Consider the following 21840-nt stretch of genomic DNA (forward strand, 5'->3'; position numbering starts at 1 on the left):
CCTCTTGGCTAATTTGAGAAGATGGGGATGAGTGATGAAATGATGAAATTGATGAATGGACATTCACAAACAACCAAGCCCGAGCAGGATTCGAAACCGGGAACCTTGGCGTCGAAGCACGATGTGCTTACCACTCGGCCACAGGGTCCCGCATTTCTAATTTGGAGTTGTTATTTCATATTATTCAACTACTTCCTTGAAAGGAAGTTAAATCTTTAAGCAGAAGCCTTTGAGCCTGTTTTGGAAATTCGTAATCATGGTTATGGTCACACCTAAATAAGCATTCACAACATTCTTACATATTGGTAATGTCTTGCAATAGCAAATGCATGATACTACTTGAAAAATATCTTACTGGGCAACAGTAACTACAACTGTTTCCTGCACAACACAAGTCCAGATCATTGTATGGAACATGGATGGATACCATCTCAATGCTAAATGCTTATTGTTCGGCAATTAATGTAGAGTATGTTCACATTTATCTTCATAGTCAGGACAGGACTAATTCATTGGTAATAGAGTGTACATTTAACCAATAGTGGACGAATATGATTTAAACTGCAAACATTTCATGAAGAACAGAATAATTTAATCCTCATCTTCATCAACATGTAACCATGACTTGGAAGGATTTTGCCTTAAATGAAATTGCATAAATGAGAATTTACTTTAAAAAAACAGCAAACAAATACACTTATAAGTTCATATTTACAAATAAACTAGGGTTGAACCGATACCACTTGGCACTGATACTAGACTGGACACCCTTGCATATAAAAGTATTACTCAAATTCTTCAGAAAATGTCTGCAGTTTACATCAGTTCAGCAACTAATTCTCATACCATTCGTCGCCTCCACGGTAACCACAACAGACCCCTGAGGCTAAGGGCCTAGCAAGCGACTTTCATTGGGTGATGTGGGATGATCAGTGTGTGTGGTCCCTTTGCTGCCGTTTTCTGACATTTGAGACCCGAGTCCACTTTTATTGCTGACAACTCACCAAATGATGGATAAACACTGAAATGTTGGCACTCCCAATAAGGACTGAACTTGGACCTGATATCGTCAAAGGTGAGAGTACTAACCATTGGGCTATGTTCTCAACCCATGTATTTTTGCAAGTTTCCGGTGATAGTTTTGCATATTATTATAAATTTGGATGATCAGCCTTTACTGACTCACCCTGTACAATAAGAGTTCTACAAAACATATCTCGTTCTGTTTCCAATGCATTATAATGATAATATCCCTCTACATAAATATTTCCTGTAATTATCAAAATATAATGCACACGTACCTCACCCTCCTCTGTGAAAATTGTATCAGCTTTCTTTGGATCGAACGTTTTAAGTATCATGTCCTTCAGGTGATTCTCAACCATTGCCTGCACATCCGTCACTTTTACACCTATAAATATATATCAAACATTAAAAAGAACACAAAACACACAAGCAACAATAGCGTAACTATGTACAGTAAGTCATCAAAAGTAACATATGCATCTATATGTAGTTCGAATTTAATATTAAAAATCGTTGAGCTTTTACCAATGTTTCTTGCACAAGATTAGCTGTATTTTCTTCTACACATTTTCCTTGGATATAGTCACGTACTGCAAAATATATAAATTTATCTTTAGAGAAAAAAATGTACAACACAAACACCTTTCATGAATTTGAAACCAGAATTTATACCTTACCGTCAATAGTTAAAAGGTTATGGATAAATGACATGTGGAGTACGTAATTCAACACTATAAACTGTAGAAACTACAATAAAAACATCAATAAGTGAACTAAATATTCAGAATCCTTTACCGAGATTTAGAAAAATGAAGTTTACATTAGATTTATAATACTTACCACCAAGTATCAACCATTCTGCAAGAAGGTTGGCCATCTGAGCCACAGCACTGTAATTATGAGACAGGAGTTCTATCACTTGTTCTGGGTTGCCTCCAGCTTGGAAGTATCTGAAACAAAAGTACAGCTTTACCAAAAACTTCACAATAAAAATGTTTATTTAAGTTTATGAACAGTCAATCTTTTATGTAACACCGAAAATTGAATTTAAGACTATAAAAAGATGCATTTTCAAGTCGCAAAATAATTCGGTGTACAATATTCACCCCGTTACAAGTACCCTAAAGACAGGCACAACATAATAGGAGTAATGACCTGAATACATTGTGAAACATACAATATTAATTTTTATTAAAATATTACAGTTAGAAAAATGAACCACCTTTGCTGAATTTAGAATGATAAATGCCTACTATGACTTACTGTTTTTCTAACATTGTAAACAGTATGTGTATATATTCGTGCACTAGCCTCCCAGATGGCATTGAGGTAAATCTGTCTCACTGTAATCAAGAAGTTCCGAGTTTGATACCTGGTGAAGGCACATTTAACAATGATTCTCATCCCACTTTCAACTGTAGGTCCAGTGTCAATTAGACTATCTCAGCATAAATCGGATTTAAAAAGAAAGTATGACTTTGATATTCATATATTGTCGACTTCCTTTCATATTTAAAAAAAAAAACTAAAACAGATTAAAAGAATACAAACCATTCACAAACAACAACAGTGTGTGTGTGTACGAGATAATTTCTACTTGTAGGTTTGCTTAAGTCAGATAATTTATGTATTTTATTTCTAGACAGTTTACATTTCTATGCATTTAAAGTGTTTCTAGAGTTCAAAATGTAAAATATCAGGTGGAAGCAGATATGAGCTTCTAATTTCATAGGAGTGTCACTGTCTTTAGTAACCTCAGTCCTTTTGAGAATACATTAAATGCACACTGTTTTTCTTTCATGAAAATTGTTATTAGACACACAACAAAAGCCACCATACTTCATGAGGATACAAGCATATAGGCTGAGTGCACCAGTAAATGACCATCTCCAGTGAATGACCATTCCCAAATACTACAAAGCAAAATAAGGCTTGGAACAATCTGAGCCATTAAGAAATGGCCTTGCATTCATCTACAATCCATATTCTCTTACATAGGTTGTGATTGGATTGTCCAGGTCACAAGGCAGGGAGTTAAAGATGTTGGATATGAGCACACTTGTGTGAGTTCAGCAGACGAGACAAAAACCTGGTATTGCTAATAAGGTAAGGATTAATACATCGTAATCATGTGTACAAGAAATATTAAAGTTGTGTAAAATTTGTGCTTATGTAATGACTACATCATCAAATCAGAATAATAGGCTATTCAAAAATCACATGTTCTCTGTTGTGCATGACATTGCAAGAGAGCAGGGAGGGAGGTCACACACTAGATACCAATTTGGCATCATCTCTACAGCAACAAGTGAAAGTGGAACTTGAGAAGAAATCAAAATCTATTCATGCAAAGAAGAAGATAGAAGATCGTGAGACCAATACAGATTCAGATCAGATGTCCTTGGCATTGGAATCTGAATGAGATTTACACAAGTTGTCATTACCTGTTGTGCAAAACAAGAGTGAATGTAGTGAAAATTGCATTATGCAGAATGTTGGTGATTATGTTATAGTGTGTTATGATGGTGAATATTTTCCAGGAATAGTCAGTCATTCGTAAATTTGAACATGAATCTGAAATAAAAGTCATGAATAACTGAAGCTGACAAATGGAAATGACCTAACAAAGCTCATCAGTCATTGTGACATCAAGGAGCATATGCAAGCTCCACAGATATTTTGTCTGAAACGTTTTTATGGTGTTTACTATACAGTACCTGAAATGCTAAAATATACAAAAAAAACAAAAAACAATCAAACTTTTTTCAAATTTGTTTGTTCAAGAAACATTATTATTATTAAAAATGGTTTTGGTCATTCACTGAATTTTGCTGGTCATTCACTAGTGTTAAGGTTGGAATTCACCAATCTTTAACTATTTCTTTCATATTGAAAAGTATTTACTTTAAAATAGTATTCAATGAAACCCAACATTATGATGAATTCATTCATGCAATTTGCTTGGATTCACTTTGTTTTTCTTTGGCTTAGAAGTAAAGTTGTGGTAAAATGTTCTTAACTGGTCATTTACTGGTGCACCCACCCTACACACCATAATATGAGAATAAAAACATGGTTATTATTCAGAAATACTGATTGGAAAAAAAAAAGTTCTACCTTTTAAGCTGGCTGAATATGCCAGGTTCCATTATATAGTCTGGTGTGCTGAACTTTTCCAAACATTCCTTTAGAACTTCTTGTGGGTTCTCAATGGGTTCCTCTCCTATATCAGACTGAAAAAAAAGGCAGTGATGAGTTTTAACATACGTTACAACACTCTACTATCCATGACAAAAATATTGAGCCCTCTGTTTATGTGCTTGTAAAATTGTACTCCGTGTGAGGAAAGAAGTCAAATATAGCTCATTGGAAAGCCAGAAGTGTCTGCTTTAGACAAAAGCAAGACAAATTGATTTTAGCTCTGTCAGTTCTCTATTCAAACAAAAATGTTCGTAAAAGTGTAGGTTTTTCGTGTGTTTTCTATGTAAGTTGAATTCAATTCTGTGTAGCTTCTTGCAAACCAGTCGTAAAAATATGACATTTCTTGTGATTGAAGTTTGTTTATGTAGAAATATCTCAGCCATATATAATGTTGCTATCAGCAACAGCCACAATTAATGTTTAATAACAGTGTTGCAATCTTGGTAACAGTTAGCCCAATGGCGATGCAAACCATATCCAAATGAGCACAAAATAAAAATAAAATTTCCATGCCTCATCTTTTCATATTCTGCAAATTGAAAACGATAGACAGATTTATTTTTCTCTGCAACACGCTCGCATGTTTTCCTTCTTGTTGCTAAAACAAAGTGCGCTTTGTTGCCACACGCTGCCGGCAGCCCTTTAAACTCTTCGTTGAGCCAGCAGCTTTGACACTGAAAGTAAGCCGAAAGTTTTGGTTACAAAGCAAATTGTTGTGCACAGGGAAGCATTGTTCAGATGTTGTAATTGATGAATGCAAATTTTCTTATATCACTCTTGTATTGCCTGAACTCGCACACATACATAAGATCCCTTACGTGCACTTTTTCTTTCCTGTTTTCCTTTGTTATGAAGTTGCTGTACATCGCAGGCACCTTATTGCTTTTATACAGAGGAGACTGTGAAGCCAGAAGTCATGGGTTCGAATATTTGTTAAGATCTTTTATTGGCTTCATCAAATCGTGCTCTTCGTTGCACTTGCCCTGTTGAAATGAGTGACATAAAATGATACAGATACGGAGAAAATGACGTTTGTATAAAGATTGGAAAAAGCTAGAAAACATAACAAAAACTAAAGTATACAAAGAAAATTACTTTCGTTCATAATATGAAATTGTTTATTCACTGCTACAATGCTTTGGATGGGACCAACAGAATGCACTTCCAATATTCCTGCAGGCCGTGTAGCGAGGCGGCAATGCTGTGTAAGTCATCTCCAGCCCGCAGAGTCTGAGATTGGCCGCATCTCGCAATACGTCATCCACGCGTTTTCCATATTAGGAGTAGTCAATAATAATTTATATCTGTGGTCATACTTGAGATACACATGTTAAACTTCTGGATTTGGATCAAATATGTCATATGAACGAGTTTTTACAATTTCATTGAATTTGCAGTTATGCAAAATGGAAGAAAAACTACACTTATTAGTGAATTTTTTATTATAATAAGAAAATGCAATGAAGAATAATTTTCCGATGATGCTTATTAAAAAAAAAGACACTTGGAGCTTTCCAATGAGGTATATTTGACTTTTTTCCACCCACGGAATACAATTTTACAAGCACGTAAACAGAGGGCTCAATATTTTTGTCACGGATAGTAGTTACCTAGTAATTGAATTGACAGCCTGGACAACACCCTGCTTCTCTTACCTAGAGTTCGATAGATTTAGCGTTGTCCACTTGTAACTGAAGTGTTATTAGCTTACGGCAAGAGACTGCATTAGGCATTAATGGATAGATAGAACATGGGTCTATCCAGTAGCATACTGGTTATATTGCAGGGGCATTCCATTGGGACATGCAGACTACATTTTTTATATTAAAGTAACTATTCTACTGATAGTTAACAAACATTTGTCTTACAGTTTGTGTGCAATGAAATATGAAACTTAACACTGTTGATTAAACATAACTACCCTTAAAATACTTTCCCAGATTTGTGGCTAAAAGTGAACAATTTTATGTCACAGGTGGGACAGACGAAACACTGCCTCTTCACTTAATAATAATAATAAAAAAAAATTACGATGAATGATGAAACTATGAAAAATAAATTATTTAAGACAAAGAGAGAATATTGAAAAGGGGGGGGGGGAATGAAACAGTTAAAGAAGAAATTAATTGTCTTTTGGTGTCATGGGTGGGACACAATAGAAAACAAAATACAATCAAAAAGTTAAAATAAATTAACAATATGTAAAATACCTTCTCACTTAATTATGTATCATACTTGATTTTTTTATGCAAATGACAATTTTAGATTGTTCACTCACAATATAGAATAAAGTCACAGCATTGCATTTAATTTTAAAAAATTGAGGTGGAATGCCCCTGTAGTATCATGAAAACCAGGGGTTCCAGTTTCTATTACAATAGAAATGAAATTCAGTGACTGGGGTCCCATTTCAAACTGTAGGTTCAGCAGTGAATAGGCTATATTCAGCAAATGACTTAGATTGACCTTTGTCTTCCCTCTGGAGAAAGCTGTGAAAGAAAAACAACAAATAAATAAAAAATCTATGATGGCATGACCAGCAGCAAAGTATCAATTGATACAGGCCAGACAACGATTAACTATCTGATGGAAACAAAGGCTATTGTATAGAAAATTTGAGACAGCAAATTGCCTTGTGCCTAGATTCCCGCAAGCATTACTTAGCGGGGAAAAAAAATGTTGATCCTACACCATTCTCAAAAAATAAAGATTTCCACATGGTGTTAGATCCCCACTTGTTCTCTTAACTACAAGCTGCTAACATCTAAAACTCCAGGCTCATAACAATGCTACTCCTTGACTGGCCAGAATTTCTTCTAATTAAGCACTCCCAATACTGTGTTTTCTGAGGTTCTTTCAGAACCTAAAGGATTGTATGCAGGCTCCTAGAACACTCTCTCAAAGGCCCCTACTTCTCATGTGTTTGTGCTTTCCCCAATAAGTTATGCTGGCTTGGTGGCCAGGTGCATTAAGTGGAAAATTTTCAATCTCACCTCCTAAGTTTCCACCTTCGACACAGGAATAGGTGTTCTTTGCGAGTAACTGAATTTACTAAACACTCATCCTCATGTGATTAGCCAAACTGGCAGGAAAACAACGTAAAATAACCAAAATACATATACACAATGAGTTACAACAGAAGGGCCTCAGATTTGATGATACACAGCAGGTTTTGTGCACACTTATTAAAGTGGGATACTGTAATTCATAGGAAGGATCAGTGATATATTTCTTGAAATGGAAAAGAGGTGTTGACTTGGTGCTACTCTGCAAGACTTATGCAAAGTAAGCTGCTGCCTTTTATTGCTCTCTTTATGGGGTAAAGTAAAGTAATGCCTCCCCGATGGCGCAGTGGTTGCGTCATCGCCTTGTAATCAAGGGGTCCCGGGTTTGATACCTAGTGGAGGCACATGGTGGTTCGGATGTCACTTTAAACTTCAGGTCCAGTCTCTATTAGTCTTACTGTGCATAAAGTGGACTTAAAACACCAACTCAATAAATCAATCAAAATCTTGTCACGTGCCAGTTTCACACGACACAATGAATGTTGCAAGGAGGAATGGTTTCTCGGAATCGACAAGAGATGGCAGCACGCCATATAAAGAAGAGCAGAGCTCATTGTACAAACTAGGAGCGGAGAAGAGGGATGATATATATTATAGTAAATTGAGAAATATATAAAAGAAGAGTTCAAATACTATAATAGAAGTAAATAGAATGATGTATATAGTAAATGAAAGGAATTAAGAATATGGTCATTAAGCGAGCAAATGAATTCAGAAATGTATCTCATCTCAATTTCTTTTTGATTCTCTGACGAGGAGAACATCGTCAGCTTTTGCATTTGTCCGTTCCCCGGTGGCGCTGTGTCAAATTAGACGCCCCGAAGCACTTTACGGTTGCGCTTCTTTTTAGTCGCACTGGGCCATTGGCAGCGCTTTTTATTAGCGATCCTGGTTATCCCCTTTTGGTCGTTACATAGGAGGTGGCGCTAGTGTCAGTTTAGCCGACCCTACTCCTTTATATAAGTATAGCTTGGTTGCTGGGGAATTGCCAGGGAAGTAATGAGAAAGACCTACGGGGAAAGGAAAGAAAACATATATAAGGCATAAAGAAAAAGAAGCGAGACGACGCTACTAGATTTTCTTGTATATAGAAGAAATAATAAAAGAAGAAGAAGCCTATTCTATAATCAAAAGAGAAAAGAAGAAGAAGCCTTTTCCATAATCAAAAAAGAAAAGAAGAAGAAGCCTTTTCCATAATTAAAGAAGAAAAAGCTTATTTCCATAATAAAAAGAAGAAAAGAAGAAGAAGCCTTTTCCATAATCAAAGAAGAAGAAGCCTATTCTATAATCAAGAGAGAGAAGAAGAAGAAGCCTTTCCATAATTACGAAGAGAAAGAAGAAGATTTCCTTTCAAGAAGAATGTAACCGATGTAAATTTTCAATATATTTCAATGTCGCTATATATTTTTCTCTGTATTTTGTATAGTTCTCAGAATATAGATCCGCATTTAACTATATCCTCTTGGCTATAAAACGCTTTCTTATTTGGAATTCTCAAACAAAGAACCTATCCCCTGAGATTAAGATATCTGCAGCCGTGGTAAATAACATGTAAGTACGTACCCACAAGGGGCGTAGCATTAGTGGTGCCCATAACGTGGAGCCTTGCCTTACATTATCTTACCCACGAATGAGACGTAGCATTAGTGGCGCCCAACGTGGGGCTAGTAGAATTGTGAATAAGAAAGCAAAGAGAGAGAAAGCCAAGATGGAGAAAGAAAATAAAGTTGAGGACGAGAACGGAGAAACTACAGTGAAGGAAAAACAAAAGAAAATAGAAGAAATGACTGTGATGGAAATGCTCCAGAGGTTATCTATGCAGATGGAAGAAAATACCAGAAGATTAGAAAGAAAGTTAGAAGAGGATCACAGAAGGATGCTGGGATTGTTCGACAAAAAGGAAAGCAAAATAGAGGAAACAATGCTGTCGATCGAGAGTACGAGTTTAGATATGAATAGAAGAAGCGAAGATGAGGTTTCAGAGATTAGAGAAGAAAATGTACGAAGAAATGAAAGTCAGGAAAGGAAAATTGGGGAAAGCCATTCTCAGACAGAAGTAGATGTTTCAAGAACAGAAGAAAATGACAGCAAGACAGAAGTAGATGTTTCTAGAATAGCAGAAAACGAGGACAAGATAGAAGAAGCGAAGGTAGAAGATAGAAGTTGGAAGATGAAAGAGGAAAGTTCCAATGACGAGCATGACAGTAAGTTAGAAGAAGTAGCTATAAAGTTACGAGAAGAAAACACTGAGGAACTTAAAGAGGTAAAAGAAGAGGAAGATGAGAAAATAGAAGAAGCAGAAGAAAGAGGAATAGAAAGGGATGAAAAATTTAGTTGTCAATGTAATGATGAAAAAATCCATGTCGAAATGAAGATGAAAGAAGGAAGTTCCAGTGACGAGTCTCTGACGGAGGAAGAAAAGAAGCATAAGCCTAGCAGAAGATGTAAACAAAGAAGAAAGAAAAGTAAAATGAAATTTAGATGTATTCACGTAAAGACATGGAAGAAAAAGAAGGGAAAGAAATTAAAAATAGAAAGGAACCTGAAGAAAGTTAAGAATATGCAAAGAAGGGTCGATATAGATCAAATGGATTTTGATGCTACTTCGCCAAAGAGAAGGAAGAAGAAGACGAGACGGAAAAGACAAGGAGAGCATGAATTTGATGAAGATGTAGAACATAAGCAGAAGACTTGGCAGAAACCAGATTGGAAGAAGAGAGAAATGAAAGTAATTTCTTTACTGGAAGAAAGTTGGAAGAGGAGGAAGAAGAATCTTGAGAAGAATAGAAAAGAAAATAGAAGAAAGAGAAGAAAAGAAGAGGAAGGAAAAGAGAAACAAAATAATAACAAGCAACGAGTATCTGAAAGAATCGGAAGAAACAAATATGACTGAATAGTGCAAAGGAAGGAGATATTATGACTTATTTAGACTGGCAAGCAGACGTTTCTAGAATTAATAAAGTTCTCTGAAAAAGTTCCAGTTTACCAGAAGAAAAATTTGTGGAATTATTAGTGATCTATTTGAAGGAAGAAACTTTTAGTTCTTTAATGTTAGTTCCTGTAAGAAGATATATAGATATGATAGTCATCGTTGGAGGAAAATCTATTCTGCAAGTTATATCTAAAGAAAGAATAATGAATGCTAATTTATGTCACCACTCCATTGAACAATGAGACTGATAGTGAAAGATCAAACCTGTAAAAGAAGAGATGCCAAAGAAAGTAATATGAAAAATGGATGTAAACTTTTCAATTGTATGAACAGAAGAACAAAGAAGATAGAACAGTTAGGCACAGAAGGAAGTTAATCACGAAGAAAACTCTCAGGAAAAAGGAGAAGATAATGTAGAAGATCGAACAGTATCAGTAAAATGAATTCTTTTTAAGCTTAGACAATTAAAAGTCATCGCGTATTTAGAAAAGTGCATATGAAATGGGTTGTAATCCCAGAAGTTAAAGAAGAATCGGTTGTATTCCGAGAAAAGGGTTGTAATCCCAGAAAATAAATACATCTAGATATATGCTGATATGAAATTAAGGCTGATGTGAAGAATTATTGTAGCTGATGGAAACACTTAGATGGTCAACTTAGAGAAGAGAGAGAATTCTTTGAAACGGAAAAATCTGAGCAAACTGACAATCTGTAGAGAGATTGCTGAAAGAAGAAAAGGGCGAAAGGAAAATTACTATTTTGGCAGGACATCGTCAGGTAAAGACTATCTTGGAGAAATGAGACGAGCAGACTTGCAGGAGATGAACTATTGAAGAATTATATTTTGTATCTAGAAATAACTTAAGATGTCACGAATATTTCCGGAACGGTGAAAAGATATCTAGAAACGAAAATAGAAAGAAGAGATAAATCGAGAGATGAGGAAAAATGCTGCATGCCAGGAGACATAATTTCACAGTGAAAGTGAAAAGCAATGTAAGCTGTAGAAATGAGAACAAATGAGAAAAGTCAAACGAGATGTAGAGAAAGTGGAAAAATTTATCTATTTCCAAAAGATTTTTCCAATATATAAATTTTTATCCTCAAGGAGGGGGATATTGTGTCACGTGCCAGTTTCACACGACACAATGAATGTTGCAAGGAGGAATGGTTTCTCGGAATCGACAAGAGATGGCAGCACGCCATATAAAGAAGAGCAGAGCTCATTGTACAAACTAGGAGCGGAGAAGAGGGATGATATATATTATAGTAAATTGAGAAATATATAAAAGAAGAGTTCAAATACTATAATAGAAGTAAATAGAATGATGTATATAGTAAATGAAAGGAATTAAGAATATGGCCGCAGATGAAACGTTTACGAAAGTCATTAAGCGAGCAAATGAATTCAGAAATGTATCTCATCTCAATTTCTTTTTGATTCTCTGACGAGGAGAACATCGTCAGCTTTTGCATTTGTCCGTTCCCCGGTGGCGCTGTGTCAAATTAGACGCCCCGAAGCACTTTACGGTTGCGCTTCTTTTTAGTCGCACTGGGCCATTGGCAGCGCTTTTTATTAGCGATCCTGGTTATCCCCTTTTGGTCGTTACATAGGAGGTGGCGCTAGTGTCAGTTTAGCCGACCCTACTCCTTTATATAAGTATAGCTTGGTTGCTGGGGAATTGCCAGGGAAGTAATGAGAAAGACCTACGGGGAAAGGAAAGAAAACATATATAAGGCATAAAGAAAAAGAAGCGAGACGACGCTACTAGATTTTCTTGTATATAGAAGAAATAATAAAAGAAGAAGAAGCCTATTCTATAATCAAAAGAGAAAAGAAGAAGAAGCCTTTTCCATAATCAAAAAAGAAAAGAAGAAGAAGCCTTTTCCATAATTAAAGAAGAAAAAGCTTATTTCCATAATAAAAAGAAGAAAAGAAGAAGAAGCCTTTTCCATAATCAAAGAAGAAGAAGCCTATTCTATAATCAAGAGAGAGAAGAAGAAGAAGCCTTTCCATAATTACGAAGAGAAAGAAGATTTCCCTTCAAGAAGAATGTAACCGATGTAAATTTTCAATATATTTCAATGTCGCTATATATTTTTCTCTGTATTTTGTATAGTTCTCAGAATATAGATCCGCATTTAACTATATCCTCTTGGCTATAAAACGCTTTCTTATTTGGAATTCTCAAACAAAGAACCTATCCCCTGAGATTAAGATATCTGCAGCCGTGGTAAATAACATGTAAGTACGTACCCACAAGGGGCGTAGCATTAGTGGTGCCCATAACGTGGAGCCTTGCCTTACATTATCTTACCCACGAATGAGACGTAGCAATCTATGTTCAGTATTTTTGCAGATTGGTCTTGTAGCCATGGGAATTGTAGAATTAATATTGGGTCATTCCATACCAAATGAACCAATTTTAAAATAATTGGGTGCATGACCATTTTAGAAAAAATTCATTTTAAGTACATACGTTTGTACATGTTTCTAGATATGAAAACCAATGTTCAAAATAAATTATTGTCTTTAATTCTCCTGGAGTAGCCATTTTTCCAACATGGCGCATGGCTTTATTTGCTCATTTAGTACTTTTCAGAAACCTTAATATCTCAAAAACCATTAGAACTAGAGACTTGAAACAAAATTCATTTTGTAGTTAATGAAGTATACTGTCTATGATATTCAAGTAAGTTTTGCTTAAAATTGCATCGTAAGTACGAAAATTATGGTGAAAATTGTGGTAACGATAGTTAAAAAATTGTATTTTTAAACCCGATTTTTTCAATGAATGGCTTGATTTTTTTTTTCATGTGTAGACCTGCCTGCAGGGTATCTGTAAATAAAATATCAGTGCTTAGAAATTCAACCCTTTTTTACAGCATGGGCTCAAACATGGCCGTTCATTGAATTTTGACAGTTTTCGGCGTTAACTATCTCAGATGGGTCCTCTTGAAAAATTCTGAAATTTGGCATAAAGAAAGCCCTGCATGAACCTAACTCGCAGTAAAAATCTCAACTTTTAGATTCAACCCGTTTTGGTCAATATAAGGTAACGTATGTCACCTAATTTCTGACATTGTAAAGTAAGGTTAAACTACATCCCATACTTAGAATAATGAAGTCTTTTCTTTCTCTTCTTTAAATTTGGGTTAAATAAAGCCTCAAAAAATATAGTAACTTAAGGTTTTAATACTTGACTTACCAGAAATTGAAATTACAAGGTATGACAATTGAAAATCTGCGAAATTTAATTGCAAAAGGTTTGATTTATTAGGTATCAATGACCAGTTGGTATTGTCAGCTCCAAAACTTAGCTTCCTCCCACATTTTTTAAATGTAGCAGTACTGTTACAAACAGTATTTGTTTTTTTGTTTCTTTTTTGTGATTGTGTATGATTTTGTATGCTTGGGTTTCTTCCAAGGTTCTGTGTAGTTTAAGAGCCAATAAGGTTTGAACTTTCAGCCCTCCCCCATGCGACGTGGGAGGAAGTATAAATATGGCCTCTGACAGAGGACAGAGAGAGTGTGTTTATGAACCGGAGCAGAAGGGAGAGTGATCTTAGGTCTCCAGTGGATTCCCATGAGAAAAAGCATCCCAAGGCGGTTCCGCCGATGATAGCTTCCACTTGGCAGTTCTGCCGTGGGGCTCAAGTTAGAGGAATATAAATAATGTAAATTAGAGAATTATTGGAAGAATCAGAACCTTGTTTAGTTGAAATTGTAAATAAATGTATAAAGTCCATATCTGAGAGTTTTCAGCAATCACCCTGCAACATTAATTTCAGTAAGTTCTTGCCTGTGAATGATTCTTTGGTTCCGAGCGCTCTGGTGAGGAACGGGATGGGAACCCAGGACTAACGAGCCTATTTAGTTGTTTCTTTGGGTTTTTCCTGCCAGAAGCGGCCCGGTAAGGTTGGAGTGTAGTGGAACAGTACATGCAGCTTAAGATAGGCAGTGGCATCCCCAGAAATTTCGAAAGGGAGGGGATGGGGGTTACATATACTTTGAGCCCATGCTGTAAAAAAGGGTTGAATTTCTAAGCACTGATATTTTACTTACAGACACCCTGCAGGCAGTTCTACACATGAAAAAAAAATTAAGCCTTAGACTAAACCCCTTCACTGAAAAAATTGGGTTTAAAAATACAATTTTTTAAATATCGTTACCACAATTTTCACCATAATTTTCATACTTACCATGCAATTTTAAGCAAAACATAGTTGAATATCATGGACAGTATACTTCATTAGCTACAAAATGAATTTTGTTTCAAGTCTCTAGCTCTAATGGTTTTTGAGATATTAAGGTTTCTGAAAAGTGCTAAATGAGCAAATAAAGCCATGCGCCATGTTGGAAAAATGGCTACTCCAGGAGAATTAAAGACAATAATTTATTTTGAACATTGGTTTTCATATCTAGAATCATGTACAAACGTATGTACTATTTTTTTTTTTTTCTAAAATGGTCATGCAACCACCATTGGATCGTTTGGCATGGAATGACCCTATTACCATTACAGTAATGTGATTTTCGTGGCTACAAATTTAAGTTCAATATTTACACATGCATATCTTCTAACCATGAAGACTGGGTAAAGCCCCATGCTCCTACTTCTGATTTTTCTGATACATGAGATTTTACTGCACATGTTCTTAACTAAGTATTTTTGCTACTACTACTATGTGGCTAAGGTGACATCAATCCAACAAAAAATTATCACTAAGGTGGATTATTATGTCAGAAAATGTCAAAACATGCATTACAATTGAATGAGATTCCAATATATTTTTCAAATGCCTTAAAGCAATGTGAAAAAGACAGGGTGAATTTGAGTTGCACAGAGATTATAAAATATGCACAATAATATGCACAATCATTGAGAATTTCATTTGTATGCATTACAAAACTTCACCAAACACACTGAAGCAAATTTATATGCTTAAAGAAAGTAAAATTTCATTATGGAAAATGTATTAATTGGAATAAAAAATATGTCCATCCCATTTACAGAAAATCTTAATTTGTAACTCACTGCATCTATCCTTTAAATGTCATTATTACTAAGGTGTGTATACTTGAAATGCAAATTATGGAATAGTTGCAACTATTCCAACAGGCTTGATTCTACACTAGTATATACAATGTCACAACATGAAATAAAGAACAAGTAATTTAACCTAAGACTGTTTACTTTTATAAATGAATTTGGCACAATTACATAAAAATGACCATACACAAGGCTCATTCAATATATAACTGGAAATATGTTGTAACAAATATTTATTACAAGCACCAAAACAACTACAGTACTATGTTTCAACATAGTCCTCCCCTCCCCCACACTAGTTCAATGCACCTACGCCAGCACTAGATAAGGGCACCGACTCCACAGGGGAAAAAAATATTTTGGACACGTACGTAACCACCCATGTACCGCTGACTGGACTTCCGTCGTCATTCTGGAATTTCGATCCACTTAGTCCACCTTTCGGTGGCCCAAAGGTGTGGAAATCAGAAGGTGCGAGATCAGGTAAATATGGAGGGTGGGGTAAGCACTCACACTTTACAATGTGACACTGGCAATGTGTGGTCTCGCATTGTCATGGAGCAAAAACAGGTAAGAATGAAGAATATAGAGAATGTCTCCAATTTCGTTAATATTTGGTGGCCTTCTAATCATGAATTTGTTGTTAAAATGCGGAGGTCACATGTGCAAATTGTACATTATGCACGGGTAGCCCCACAAACCTTTTACGAATAGCCCAACGAACCATTTCCGGCAAGGTTAGGTTAGGTAAGCTTAGTTAAAATTATGTTCGTAAAACAATGCGATACACCTCTAAAAAAAATCCACTTATATAGGCTTTTTTCCCTATTTCCACACGTGACCCCAGCATTTTAACAACAGATTCGTGATTAGAAGGCCAAATTTAGTTATTATACCAAATATTAACAAAATTCGAGACATTCTCTATATTGTACATTCGCTCCCAAAAACACACCAGTGGTGGACACCAGACCTCGTTGTCTCTGCAGAATGGCTGGTGCAAAAGGTTGGAGTAGGTGGTACTGTTTACATTATGCTTCAATCTGGGAAGCAATTTCACTCCCGTATCAAGTCCTCCACTTGAGTAATGATGCTTTCCGTGACTGCAGTGACAGAGCAACCTGGACGTGGAGAATCTTCAACACTGGTTATGCCCTGTTTCAACTTCTCAGCCCACTCATACACTTGTGATCGACTCATACAGTTGTCACCGTACTGAACTGTCATGCAGCGATGAATTTCTATCAGTTTCACACCTTCACTCAATCAAAATCTCACTCGAGGCAGGCGTGCCTACCCCAGCTATGAATATCTTACAGATGCTTTCACAAAATAACAAACATATAACAATCACGGTAGTATTTTTTATTTTTTATACTACTTTTCCAGTTATTTATTGAATGCACCTTGTACTATTAAATGACAGACAACATATTTAAAAAATGCAGAAGTCTATTAACTAATGGGTGAAAAATAAGTTACATGTACAAACCTCATCTTGCATCTCCCCATCCCAGCCTCTCTCATCATCATAGTCATCATCCATTTTAATTATCTGAAATTATAGGTTACATGAAAACAAGCACTAACAATACATTGTAACACAGATTATTGTAAATTGTATTAGTGTTTCATTAAAATTTTCTGCATGTTTATCTCAACAATGCACAATTCAGTTAATTTCATAATGCACCTGTCCTCATTCAATTTGTGTGAAATTTTACTACAAAGAAAATGTGTATCATATTTGCACTCACTTAAGAGATGGATAATAGGTTACAATGTGTAAGTAATCCTTGCATTTTTTACTTTTCACCTACACAATTCTTCACAATTATGTAACGGTAAGGATGTCGAATCGACCCTTCTTAATAGAAATATGTTTTATACATCGTTGGAAAGAGTATGAATCAAGGATTCCAGAAATGTAAAATTTAAGGTGAGGAAACAACTGGAAGTGGAATAAAAGCAGTATTAATTGCCCCACCCCCCGATTTTGGGTTCTGCCCCTGGGGAAATTGACCTACTGCCCCCTACCGCTACCGTGGCCCCGCCTCCGCTCTGCTACGCTCCGGCTACCCACCTTTTTCTATAGAGTCTCTTTGAATGAAAACATGCAAAAATTCGAATGAAAACATGATTTTAAAATAGGTGAATCCTAGAGGAAATTCACGTTGAAAACCAAAGTTGGACCTGGCAATACTGTGTGTTTACAACATGGATAAGGTTCAAGGAAACCAGCTATGGCAAGTAATGTAGTAGTATTTTTTATTATTTCATAGAAATGTAACTTCAAATTTAGAAATGCACAGTGGCAATTCGAAGTGTTAAATACGTACTATTAGCGCACAAAATGTATTTTACTTTCAAACAGTAAAACACAAGGGTCGATTGTGCAGTCAAGTCCACAACATAAATTTCTACTGTTCACTTAATAATAATGTACAACATTATTTACAAATATTTTTTTTGGCATATATTTTACTATTACTGCTGTACCATGCCTCATAGTCATAATTAAACAAAATCCCAGGTTAATAAATTTTCGGTAGCAGTTAGATATGCCGAACACACAGTTAACTTCTTTATTTTCAAATAAAAATCATTTCTACTTACCTCATATGCATAGCGGAACATTTTTCAACTTGGGATCACTTTTTTTTCCATGAAAAAAGCGTTATTTTTAACATTATAAATATTTATTGGTCGTTGCTAATTCGGCGGGCAAATCTTGACTCACGTTGTCTGTCGTCAGCTGATATGCAGTATTGTCAGCTGATGTGCAGTGTTTCCAAACCTATGAACCTATAAATGCCACACAAGCTATTCACAAAACGTTTTGAATCGAAAATTGTTCCACAAACCATTCACGGAAGGTTAGGTTAGGTTCAGTTAGGTTAGGAAAATTTAGAAAAATAAATTTAAACAAAAAAAATAATGTTCGTACACATATAGAGCCAATTCCCATCCCGTGCAATGTGTAGCTTACATATACTAGAACATTTAGGACATTCCATATCTTCCTTCACGATTCCACGTTCAATTAAAAAATCTCGTGGGTCTTCAATATCAGGGAACATTTTCACAACGCAACCTTGACACGTCATCCTGTCAAACTACCGCGTGGTTGTTACACTGACAGGGTGTTACATAACCGAACACATGAAACATTTGATTCACGTAGTCGACGGCAATGGTGGCACGAGCTATCGTGCAACTGAGATGCATGAATGCCGAAAAATACCTTACTTACAGGCCAAATAAGTTGCTCGATTTGAAAAAATAATTTCCCTGTCTTCAGAAAGTTCACAAGAACTCAATTCCGTAAGTACTTTCTCGTCTATTCTCCTGTAAATTTCAAGAAATGTGTTTCCGCTATATCTAATCGTTACCACACTACCCGGTATCAAGTAGCATTATCAGATAATATTACTTACCAATTGTGTATTGCGGAACATAGTTGAAGGTGCCATTATGCTTTTTACATGAAAATAACTTTGATTATTCACATTAAGAGTAATTCTTTTGGGCCCTTTCTTCCGTTGCGGAACATACAATATGGTGCGCACAGCTGTGGATCAAGGTTTTGTACTTGTTTTTTGTCGATTTGGAGTGGGTATGCAGTGTTTCAACCTTCCTAAACGAAAAATACCTACTTTCGTGTTCATTATGTCATCACAAACCATTGACGGATAGCCCCAAAAACCATTCCCGATAGCCCCAAAAACTATTCCCGATAGCCCCAAAAACCATTCACAATAACCCTCAAACCATTCACGATAACCCTCAAACCATTCACGATAACCCTCAAACCATTAACGGATAGCCCCAAAAACAATTCACGATAACCCCACAAATCATTGACGGATAGCCCCAAAAACCATTCACGATAGCCAAACGAACCATTTCCAGCAAGGTTAGGTAAGCATAGTAAAAAAAAATTCTGGTAAAAAAAAGGCACGTTTGGAAACACTGGCGAGACTGCATGACTTTCGACGCTCGCGCCATCTGCAGGTACATAACGGAAACAACGGCATAATGTCGCTTTGCACTAAATGCAAGTTCATTATATCAAAAGTGCTTATTTCTTGTGTAGCATTCTACGCTGAGAAAATACCTCCACGAACTTTCAAAATACTACAGAAACTCATTTCCGTAAGTAGTTTCTTCTGTAAAAATGAAGAAATGTGTCTCCGATATAACAGACATTTACCCTTTTTTTTAACCTAATCAAGACTATGTTATAAGCCCTTGCTTCTTCCAAAACAAATGTTAATTCATCAAGCTGTCCCTACACTACACAATGTGGTTATGATTAAGCAATACTCAGAAAATACAATATTTATTTCTCAGTAAATAATTATGCTACTTTACATGAAACATAGTGGTTTGGCAACCAGGTTTTTTATCATTATTAAACCTTTTTTTTCTTATTCTGTGAATGTAGTCAAGATTTTGTGGAAGTGCAATGTGTAAAATAGCAGAATATTTTATTTAATGTTAATGCTGGTTGGTGAAGTTACAACCGGCACCCAGTCAGCATAATGTAAAATACCGGCAAGTGCAAAATTCCTGTGCACTATTCTGTGCAATGTTCAATGGCAGAAGAGTAAAGATTTTTGTAAACTTGGATAATACATTTTCTTTAAACTAAAAACAAAATAATTACATCAAACATTGAAAATAAAAAACATACCTATTATGAATCTTAATTAGTTTATCTCAGATGTATCACAAGAACAATCCTTTTATGGGTCAAGTCATTAAAACAATTTACGTGCATTACACGAAATATATGTAATAATTCTCTGTTTTTACTTTACATAACACCCTTCCTAAAAATTCGCTTACTGACTTCATTGAAGATCAAAAACGATCAAATGACAGCAGCGATTTTCGTCATTTATACATCGTGATAATCCTCGAGGATAGCTGCCTACCGTCTTAAATCGTGACAGTCTTTGGCCAACAGTTCTTTACTGCGTCCGTGCGTCTACCCAACTGTTCTCCCAATGAAATTTAAGGCCGAGTCTGCTGCCACGCACGTGTCAGCAGTAAGAATAATCGTCAAATTTGCGCCATGTTGTGACGTCGTCGTTCGGCTCGTTATGTCGTCTGCACTGTTATTTGGTGTTAGGACGTGTCTGTGTTTGCTATGAGATAATGGATTGGAAAAGATACGTAACTACTAGAACAGGAAATGGTCGTTACCACTAAGCAAGCACTAAGTCAGTGCTTTACCACAGTTTTCTCTGCTGAGTTAACATTTCAAATAAGATTTTTTTGTTGCCTTGTGCCGAAACAAGTTTCCATCTTGTGAGTTACAAGAGCAGAGCAGCCCGAATTTTATAGCAGGTCAGTGGATATCACAGTACAAAATAAAGATTTCACCATTATGAACAAATACGAGTACCAGATGCTCCAATATGATATTTCTCAATGTACCCACGAATGAGAAAAAATAGACGACTTGTTTGTGTGCGATTTACATGGCGAGGCCACATGAATGATAAGCTACAAGAACAATGAGATTGGTCTGTGAAAGCTACATAAAAGTGCAAGTTACTAAAATAAAGATACTGTTCTATTTGATTACATTGTAGTGCATTACCATGGCCGTAGCCAGAAATATTTGTACGGAGGAGGGGGTTCAGGCTCTGATAAAAGTTAAAACATTAAAAATAATAATAATGGTTATGATTGTTATTCCACAACAGTAACTACTATAAACTAATAAAATAAAAGTTTTTATTTCTATAATAACTTTATTACATCCTTCCTTGGACAGGCTGTTCTATTCGGTCTACAAGATGAGCAAATATGCAGCGCAACTATTTATTTTATTATTATTATTATTATTATTATTATTATTTTTTTTTACATTTCAAATACAGTTAGTGTACTGAAATGCAAAGTACTGTATTTTGTTATTTACATTCACACGCCTTTTTCAAGTAAAAAATTAAGTAGGAGTAAATTTTGGTCATATAGTGCGACCTCTCACATAAGAAATTTCATGTTTGGAATTTTGAAAACTTGAACCACCTATTCCTTGGATTAAACATTTTACTTACACTCAACTTTTCGATCTCGCGCATTTTTCTACTTTGATTATTCTGTTGGAACCATGGGCGTCGAAAGGAGGGGAGTCCCCCTCTCTCTTTGGAAATTGGCATCGTTCATTTCAAGTAGAAAAAAGAAGAAAGCTTGTTATTTTTATCGTTACTAGGAGAAATAAATATCATTTAGTTAGTATTTGAACAGAATATAGCAACAGTAGAAAGTGTGTTACATAGATCAAAAAATTTAAAGGAAAATATAGGAACCAAGTTGTGTCTCCATGTTCTACCATTTAATCCAAGAAATAATAGTTCCACAGTTTTGAATATTCCAAAAAAATATAGTTTTATGGGAGAGGTCGCAACATAAACCTTATGAGTAAAATTTTCCCCTACCTTTTACAGCCTTTTCGCGAATGATGTATGCAAAAGTTAATAACAAATACAATAACTGTGAATTTTAGTACACTGTGTGAAATGTGAACAAAAAATGTATGAAATAA

The 21840-nt window shown here is 35.6% G+C and overlaps 1 protein-coding gene across 2 annotated transcripts in view; it reads right to left on the bottom strand.

Moving 5' to 3' along the window:
• Positions 1–20264, bottom strand: part of TH1 (negative elongation factor complex member TH1) — a 66012-nt gene extending 45748 nt beyond the window's left edge. The window contains exons 1-5 of one of the 2 annotated variants that reach the window (XM_083122374.1): positions 20219–20264; positions 16771–16833; positions 4144–4259; positions 1867–1976; positions 1302–1411 (exon numbers count right to left, since the gene is read on the bottom strand). In XM_083122374.1, the coding sequence (XP_082978500.1) occupies positions 1302–1411; positions 1867–1976; positions 4144–4259; positions 16771–16824 (390 nt within the window). In that variant the 5' untranslated portion in view covers positions 16825–16833; positions 20219–20264. Of the gene's footprint in view, positions 1–1301; positions 1412–1866; positions 1977–4143; positions 4260–16770; positions 16834–19974; positions 20170–20218 lie in introns of those variants that run through there. The other variant, XM_083122363.1, reaches the window with a different exon arrangement.
• Positions 20265–21840: the final 1576 nt, after the last annotated feature.

Source organism: Lepisma saccharinum, chromosome 1 (genome assembly GCF_977018435.1).
Source record: "Lepisma saccharinum chromosome 1, izLepSacc3.1, whole genome shotgun sequence".
Classification (NCBI taxonomy): Eukaryota; Metazoa; Arthropoda; class Insecta; order Zygentoma; family Lepismatidae; genus Lepisma; species Lepisma saccharinum.